We start from the raw sequence: 9,753 nt of genomic DNA on the forward strand, positions 1-9,753 counted from the left end.
AATAAATGCTGTACCAATGAACTGTATAGCATTCTCTATGGAAATGTTAGGGACTACCCTTTTAAAAAAAATCTTCCAGGATCATTATAAAATAATAAATATGGCTAAGTAAAAAAATAAACATTATTTATTTAAATAAACATTATCAAATTCTCCATATTAATTTTCAGGTATAGTTACACATCGACGTTCAATTGTTGCTAATTCTTTTAATTAGCAAAGCAGGGTAGTTGGTCTATGCCGAATTATATTTTGCACTGTTAAATTTAATAGACAAATCACTTTTCTTCTGAACCAATGAAGAGCAGAAGATATTGATTTTATAGGAAAAATCAATGTTGCTCCTTAAATTTCTGTTGAGAATAGAATAGATGAGTTAAGCTGGGATAAAGAGAGGCATGGGGGTGCGCCAGCTACATAGTTAAATTCTGCTTTGAGGGCAAACCCCTTAAGAAATCATCCACTGGTTAAACAGGAATTATGTCTGCAATTATGGCTCTTCTTTGATACAAATTTTGCCTTCAAATTTCCTAGTATACTTAAAATATTCTTAGAGAGTAACTTGGTAGTTACTGTTTCTACAGATGCTTTCAAAGTCAGTTACAAAGGAGAGTTTTAAAAACGTAGTAAGAATTGTTTACCACTATTGGTACAGAAAGCTTGAAAAATTCAGGGATATAATGCCATTTAAAATGTGGCATGGGTAATTAAAAAAAAACACTTTACTAACACTAAATTAGATTCCACCAAAGATTCTTAATAGCCTTCCTGAAATTTCAGGAAGATAGCTTGGAAGTATAGTATAGGCTCCGTATGTTTGAGGTTTGGGATTTGGTCTTAGTTCTCTTAAATTTGAGAATCAGATCATCTATGAATGATAATTTCCAGGACTCAGTGGTCATGTGAACTTGGGCAGATTACTTAACCTTTCTATATCTTAGTTCTCTCATCTGTAAATGATTTTGGTCAAGAATTAGACCTAATGTATTAAAGCACATGACTCAAGAGCAAGCCTTAAATTAATACTTATTAAAATATAGAAGAATGAGAATATAAGCTATATTTATATTGAATTATTTATGAATAATTAAAAGGACAGATGTTGTCAAAAATTTTAATCTAAGAAACTATTAGTATGAAAATGAATAATAACTAAATCGTATATACTCTTGACTGAAAAAGTATCTTCTGTAATTTTCTTTTTGATCCGAGACAGAGAAGATCAAGTTAGGGATGATGGGGACATAGATGACCCAGCAAAGATAGTTCCACATCAGTAAATAATTTGTGGGGTAATGAAACAGAGTTATGTTTTGGACCCTTTAAAGAAGTTGTACCTTAATGCCTTAATACATTTTTAGTTAAGCTGAATGCATAACTTCAGTAACAGAAAACATAATGGTTAAGTGTTTGATACTCAAGTGATAGGATGTTATAAACTATGAGCACCTTGTAAAGGTGTCAGATCATCTAATTCCAAAGTCTCCTTTTTTTTTAATGACATCATTCATCATGGCTTCCAGCTAAGACCCTAATAGAGGAAGTCAATTTTGCAAGCAGCTCACCTTAGAGCAGTAGTTCCCAAACTTTGGTGTACATCAGAATCCCCTAGTAGGTTTGCTAAAATACAGGGACTCTACCCCCAGAATTCTGATTAAGTACATGGGCCAGAGAATTGCACTTCTAGAATTCCTCAGGTGATGATGTCACTGGTCTGGGACTATACCTAGAAAACCACTTCCTTACAGAATACCAATGAAATTATATTGCTTAGTATAATTAGTCCTTTGCCAAGATTTAAAAGTTCTCCAGCCCCAAATAATTGGTGTCGAAGTTATAAAACTCTGAAGATTCAAGAATTAATTTATTTATGAATTGGAATGGAATCAAAACTTGTTTTTTAAAAAAAACAATGTGGAGCCATGCCTCTTGTATTCCATTGGTCCATTCTCCTATAGCAAATTTCTGTCAGGTATCGATAACCAGAATCATTGGTATTGCATCTAAGGAACTTGTTTTTATTGTATAAACAATGGGAATTATACGACCAACCCAGTTTCCCCTTCTGCCTTTGCTGCTTTTTAGGAAGCTCACAGTCAAAACACGCTTCACAAGCCGCAGGTGTTCAGGGTCTCACATTACGCATTTTGTTCACACCCTTTACTTCTACTGTTACGTTGTTTTGCCTTGACTTCATTTTCGCTTGATACTCATCTCTTCATTGACTACTATTGAAAGTATTATATGTACTTTTAAAAATCATCTACATTCTTTCCTAAAATACAGCGGGAGATTAAAAAAAATTGATGATGTTAGTTGAAGACATGTTTCTAGAAGTTTTAAGATCCTATTTTATGAGGACGACATGCTTTGGCCTTTGGATTAAACATAGTGAAGGAATGAGAGATTAGAGTATAAGTGATGTCACAAAAGGTCAGGTGTATCTATTTAGCCCTAAGAAGAAATACCAACAAAGTACCTGGGAAAAGACATAGATATCATTTTGGACATTAAGCTCAAAAGATTGGTAGGTATCTGAAATACTGTATCATTATAAAACTATTTTCTATGAAATTCACTGAGCCTATTTGAAGTTATTCATATTTTTATTTTAGAAAATAAATATATTTTAGGGCCTGCTAAGTAAAGGCAGGGCTTTATTTGTCTTGAATTTACCTTTCTCTGGCTTTAGGCCTGTGTCATTTCCAGGACATCAGAACTCTGTGATGAACAATCCTACATTGACCATGTCAGTATTTACGTAATTTTGGGAAGAGATTGGTGATTTGGAAGATGACGTTGATGTGAAAATCTGTATCTCCTTTAGGTGGTACAGTGGGGAAACTAAAACGTATGATACTGACCACATATGCTTACCTAATGTAGTCTGTTATGCTTTACTTAGTAAGTTTGACTTCACCAAATAATGGAGTATAATGGACAGGAACTAAAGGTTTAGTGGGTAAAGTTAAAATAGACCTAAGTGTAAAAAATTGACACTGCTTTTCTCTAATACACAGATATCTATAGACCACAAATATTACACGATTGCAATGATCACATTACTAAGTCACAGAACACATAGTAACTAAATGTTATGAGTAAATTTTGCTATTTTCATTCTCTTATTAAATCTTAAATAGGTACATCAGAGCAAAGTCTTTTCATGACTTTGCCCATGAATAACATCATGAACCTAAAAATGTTTTGAAAATATAAAAGCAACGAAGGGCAGGAATCTTCCCTGGTAGACCTCAAACCTCAACTTGTTCCCAAAAAGTAGCTCCAAAAGATGCTCACTAAAAAAAACCTCTTGAACTTACGTCTCATATGAATATATATTTTGTTCTAGTAACTCATTACTAAACCAGAATCAATTGAAATACTATAAAATTGAGAAAAAAATCTATGTACAGAAAAACCACAGCGATTCTTCCTAAACATTTTTGAGGGTGTTAGACCCTTGTAGGTTCTACAAAATAAAAAATTCTAAAAGATATGTTCTTCAGATCATTTATGAGTTTCATATCTTTAATTTCCTATATTATATAATGACTTTTTTAGTAAGACAACTTAAAGTTGGAATATAAAACACATTATAAATTTTAGCATTTGGTATCACAGGGCCATTGCATTATATGTTTGTGTCTAACTATTCTGCGTTCAGAAGTTGAAGAGAATCTAACGGTTTCATATGATTAATTGTTTATATTACAACTTTTAAAAAGAAAAATGTCTTGCCTTTGAATGGTAATCTTGCTCCAGTCTGGGATCTGATCCGGCTACCTGTTTGTATTTGTTAATTTTCATTTGGCGATTTCTCTCCTCTATATCCATAGCACCTATCGAGTAGAAAAAAACCCATAAAATTAATGTTCAGTTCTTATTTCTGAGCCCTACTCACAGGATGTATAATAGAATAATAGAAGAAATGCTAGGCTGATACGGTATTTTCATTCAAGGTAGTACGCACAAATTAAAATGTCATATTGTTTCTTAGATTTATTTAAAGTATGCAATTTGGTGAATAAAAGCATGATTACTAAATATGTAAAAAATTTAATCTGAATAAAATGTAAATGAATTTTAACAGAACAACAAATCTTAACCAGATAGAAAACACTTTCTGGTACATGTATGCCCAGGAGAATATATTTGACAGCACATAAACTTGGCAATAGTAATACTATAAATAAAAACTTTGGCTTGTGATTCATCAGGATTTGATTTATTTACTGAAAAATAGCTGTAAGTCTAATTGGTTTCAAATACAATTTTACAATTGTGTTTAGAAACTCTTCTCATAAAATTAGCCCGGGTGTTAGAGCAGGTTTCCCAAGCTTACATATGGATCTTTTGAACTTGAATTTTCTAGAAATAACATCAAGAAAGAGGCACTTGGAATAATACTAATGAGAATATACCATGCCAGTAAAGGCACAGAGTATAACTGAGATCATTTCAGGAAAAAAAAAATGCAAGGAGGTGAGAAAGTGAGATGGTAATCCTATTACAAAATGAGACTAATAATTCTCTATAACAGGTCCTACTTCCAAAACATCAATTATAGATGTCAAGAGGGCCTTTAAAAACTTTGGTTAGAATAAGAACTAAATTCAATTAGCAAATCTTGGCAAATGTGAAAAGTGTTTTTAAGGTACATTTATAACATTTATTAAAGAGATTTTACAGGAAAATTCCATTTCTCATAAATATGCATAATGAGATTATGTTCACAAAATCTCAATTGTATACTACAAATCTACAAACTGGGAAAAATAATCATAGCTTATTGGGCTCAGTGGGTATCTACAACAATAAGTCATCATGTAAATTCATAACCACTGAGTGTGGGGAGGAATGTAAACATACCCATATATACCTCTTGCTTAACTGAAAACTGCAGTAAAGATGTCTAGACAAAAGTATGCCTATTCAAAAATAAGTATTTTAATACTTATCCTGAAAAAATCTCATTGTATATCAGATAATTCTTGTTGGTAACAAATTTTTAAAAACTGATTAATTTAAAATAAGATTAAAAAAAAAAGAAAAAAATTCAAAAAGGAGTAAGAAAATCCTAAACAAAAGAATGTATAGTCTACATTACATGACCTCTAAGTATAACAGTAAATTTAAGTCAACTATTCAATAAAGTGAGGCAATTTGTTCCTTTTAAGAGTCTCATTTTAATAATGATTTGATTAAATCTGTGCCAAATTATAAAATAGGGATATGTCATATTGATATATATTGGATGATACATAAAATTAAGTGAGTGATATGAATGTAGAATACAGTGAAGTATAAATGTCTGTCAGCCTATTTAAATACAATTTTGAAATTATTTGTACCTTAAGAGCTATTCTCAGGTAAATATGTTTATTTTCTCCAAGGGCAGGGAAACAAAAAAGCCATCCCTACATCCAAAAAATTATGTGAACTTAAAGAATATTACCTAAGTTGAGTATTTGGGAAGTTCTCTGAAAAAATTTCATTTTGATATCATGGTAGCAAGATAGTATATTAATATAAATAGCACCAACAGACAAAGAAGCTTGAACACATTTTATATATCCATATTTAAATATATATACAAACACATAGATATATACACATACATACATATATATGCATTTTCTAATATTTAGACTATTTGCTGGACATCAGCCTCCTATGAAGCTACATCAAATTCTTTTTAATTACCATTGTGATATATACTGGCAGGAGCCGACAAACTTGTTCTGTAAAGGGCCCATAGTAAGTAAGTAAGTAAGTAAGTATCTTGGGCTTTGCAGACTGTATGTTTTCTATCACAACTCTGCCACTATAACACGAAAGCAGGTATAGACAATACATGTACAAATGAATGTCACTGTTCTATTAAAACCTTATTTACAAAACAGGCAGCAGGCCTGATGTGGTCTGTAGTCCATGGTTTGATAATCCCTGCGTTAAAGCATAATGTTTTTTTTGTTTGTGTTAAAAAAAAAAAGCACAACACATTGATTTAATATTGCTTCACAAAGAAGCCTTTCTCCTTAGTAATGGTTTAAAGATTTTGTAGAATCAGGTTTATGGAACATCGTTTATATTTAACAGATCACTGGGGGGCTAAGAATATTAATTTGTATTTGCTGTAAGTAAACAAAGATGCAAATAGAGAGAGTGATAAAATTATTTAAATATGTTATCAACTAAATTCCAATCTCAAACACATCTCTCATCTCCAGACTCAATTACCATCTACAGACAGACCTTAGATTGGAAGATTCTTTGTTAAGAGCCTTAACTAATGAAATCTCAAGTGACCACCTTACTGGATATACAGTCAACAAACTTGGGTAAATACACATTTAACTTACAACTTTAAATTCTCCTAGGTGGCTAATCCTTAGGACAAACAGTAACCAGACATTCCTCTCTCCAAACTGTTTGGCTCTTATGAAGTCTTCCATTTCTCTTCTACATTTTTATCAACATATTCTCATAAAGAAAACACTTCACAATGATATCCTTAGAGAGAAAAGTATCCTACTGGTAAAGAGATTCATCATAGGAAATATAAAACTGTCACCTGTTGAAACTCCCCAAAACCTTGACAACAATATGGATAAAGTGTAGCTTTAACAAATCTAATTGACTTTCATAAAATACACAGAGCTATAATAATTGGAATCTGAGCATAGAACAAAATATATCTGAGACATTTTTCGGATTGAGGTTAAAGAAGACTATTACTGTATGTACAATAGAAACATATCTTTAAAATTTAAGTATATTTTGCCAAACCATTGAGGAAAGGAAAAAATTCTTTTAGTAACCATCCTATTGAATCCTAGCTTACAAACATTTCTTCCAAGAAAATATGAACAAAGTGAAAGAGGAACAAAACAAAAGAAGACTACAGACAATAATGATGACAGTGACAGAATTAACATATTCCAGATGAACAAAGCTAAAAGGGCCAAATTCACATAATCTTTAAGTGCATGTAGGTATGTACCAAATAAAGTACAATAAAGAAAAAGGTAAACCAGTGTATACAATCCCTACTTGCCCACTTCAAGGAGATGATTACACAGGAGAAAGCATGGTTATTTATGCCTATTTTCTAGACTACAAAGATAACCTATTAATGTCTTTCACTGGTCAGAGGACTAGGAATAGAAATTGTTAAAATGACTACATAAGATGTAACAAGAGAAATAAGAATAACTAAAAATGTATTTGAGATAAAAGAGAAACATAGTATTTGGTTAGGTTATTTTCAAAGGCCAAGCAATTCAAAAAGAAAATACTGTCCTTGACTTTCATTGACTATTTTAACTGTCTTTCAATATCTGTTAACTGTGAAAAAAATTTGTTTTTCAGATTGAGTCACTGATAGCTTTTGACAGACAAATTGATGGTCATTTATATGAATGTTTTCCAAAGTACCTGATGTACATTGATAAAAAGTAAATTATTTAAAAATAAAACATATTTGGTACTGTGTATCAAAAGGGTTTACAATGGTCATACCTTTGAACCTGAAATTTCACTTCCTAGGATTGTTCCTAAAGAAATCAAATGAGCAAGATACACATGCAAGTAGATTTATTGCTACATTGTTTGAAAATTGTAAAGGCCTAGGAAAATAAACTCTAAATGTCCAACAATAAGGGTTAGTAAACCGCACTTGTGGTATATCTACAGAAAACTATGATGTATCCATGAAAAAGAAACCATACGATGTGCACGTGCATTCACATACATAAACATAAAATAAAGACATTGCAATTTGTATTTATAACAGATTAAATGATGATATAGTACTAAAGTTTATAAGTGACAATTTAAAAAACTATATATATTCATAAAAATCTGTATACATATAACCTATACAAAAGACAAAGGGAGGGAAAAAGTTAAGATTTATATACCAGAATGTTAGCAGTTATTGCTGGTTATTGAAATTAAGTGCTATTATTTTCTTATTTGGGTTAATATGTAGCTTATAAAATGCTCAGAAAGGCATTATATAGAAGAAAAAATTACTTTAAGAACACAAAACATAATGTTTTTGTGAAAAAAAAAAAAAGACAAATTATTCTGTTTGAAAACCTGTACTTTTGCCATGATTTGATAACAGTGCTTTGGAAATAAATGTTAAATAATTTTTTAAATGCAAGTATACAACCATTCTTTTCTTAATTTATCTAAGGGATATAGATTTTTTTTTCACTGCTTAATTTATCTTAGGGATATATATTTATTTGTTAAATAAAAGCATTTGGGTGTATTTATTGAAAATGCTGTATAATGAGAAATATTTCCAAACATAATAAAGTACAGATCTTTTCAATTTTTATGAATATTAAAACAAAAAGTGACCTGGCATGTTTTAAAATTTTCCTTATGATAGGTTTTTCAAATGTGGGACTTAAGAAACTATGCAACAAAATTTCTCAAAGTTACTTCAAAATGATTTCTTCCTCATCATTTCCTAATCACTTCTTCATAATCACTTAATAAATTTTGATCTTTTTATACTAAAATTTTATTATGTACTAGAAACTCATAAGAAGTACACTTTTGTTAGCTAAGTTATTTGCCTAAATGCATATAGTGCAGAGACTAACAGAGGAACAAGTTAAATTTAAAAAGTATGGAAATAAATATTGAGATAAAAATGATAAATTATATACCAGATTATTTCCCCTTCAGTACTGGGACAAATGGGAGAATTTTCTTTTAAAGTGTAAACAAATGTAATCTTTTTCTTTAAGTTTTTATTTAAATTCCAGTATAGCTAACATATAGTATAATATGTTTCAGGTGTACAATATAGTGATTCAATGCTTCCTTACAACACCCAGTGCTCATCACAAGTGCACTTCTTAATCTCAATCACCTATTTCTTCCACCACCCCGCCCACATCCCCTCTGGTCACCATCATTTTGTTCTTACAGTTAAGTCTATTTCTTGGTTGGCCTCTCTTCTTTTCCCTTTGCTCTTAATCTTAACTGCGTAACTAAGATATATGCATTTCAAGGAGTGCTTATTTCAAAATCAATCAATTTTGAGGATGTTTCTACTCTGGTTACTAGGAGCTAACACTGGGAATGAAAGAAAATATAATGTGACTTGGTTAATAATGTGTTTGCTTATAAAATGATCTTTCCTTTGGTTCTAGGAATGTAGGGAGACTGAACTCCACATGTGCCTAAGTGAAAAAACGTGGAAATTAACTGAAACACAAAGAAACTTACAAAACTATTGTACTACCTTGAAGCTCATAGGCTTGTAAATTATGTTCTAAGCCTTGACAACCTATTTTAGATATTTAGGTTACCTGTTGCTGTGTATATCTACCTATCTTTCCCTGCTAACTCTCTGCCATATTCATTAAATAATCCTTCAAAGGAGATGTTAAGCAAACTGCTCAGACTCCTCTCCCTATAGTCAAAAGAAACTGATATTTAAACTACTTTAAGATGTTATTAGGAGTGACCTAATGATTTAAGGAAACAGAGTATAACTGTTTTTGACGTCTAAGTTCAGTAAACAGAATTACTGAGATTTTATTATTCAGAAGACTTGGATTTTAGCACCATTTTAGGTTTCAACATTTACAATCAGGATACATTTAGCCTATAGGGGAAAATCTGGGTTTTGTATATGGAGAGTATAGTGCAGATAACCATTACAGAATTGATGGGACTTTGCAACTGTCCAGATTTAGGGTAACGGGGCTATTTCTGATACAT

General features: G+C 31.1%; 1 protein-coding gene across 28 annotated transcripts in view; it reads right to left on the reverse strand.

Moving 5' to 3' along the window:
• Positions 1-9,753, reverse strand: part of RIMS2 (regulating synaptic membrane exocytosis 2) — a gene marked incomplete at its 5' end in the record, with an annotated part of 588,318 nt that overhangs the window by 146,196 nt on the left and 432,369 nt on the right. For 12 of the 28 annotated variants that reach the window (XM_080803113.1, XM_080803112.1, XM_080803110.1 and 9 more), the window contains one exon: positions 3,742-3,842. The exons of the other annotated variants lie outside the window; for them this stretch is intronic. In XM_080803113.1, coding sequence (XP_080659239.1) covers positions 3,742-3,842 — 101 coding nt within the window. The remainder of the gene's footprint in view (positions 1-3,741; positions 3,843-9,753) is intronic. 28 annotated transcript variants of the gene reach the window in all.

This window comes from Martes martes (assembly GCF_963455335.1).
Source record: "Martes martes genome assembly, chromosome: 4".
Classification (NCBI taxonomy): domain Eukaryota; kingdom Metazoa; phylum Chordata; class Mammalia; order Carnivora; family Mustelidae; genus Martes; species Martes martes.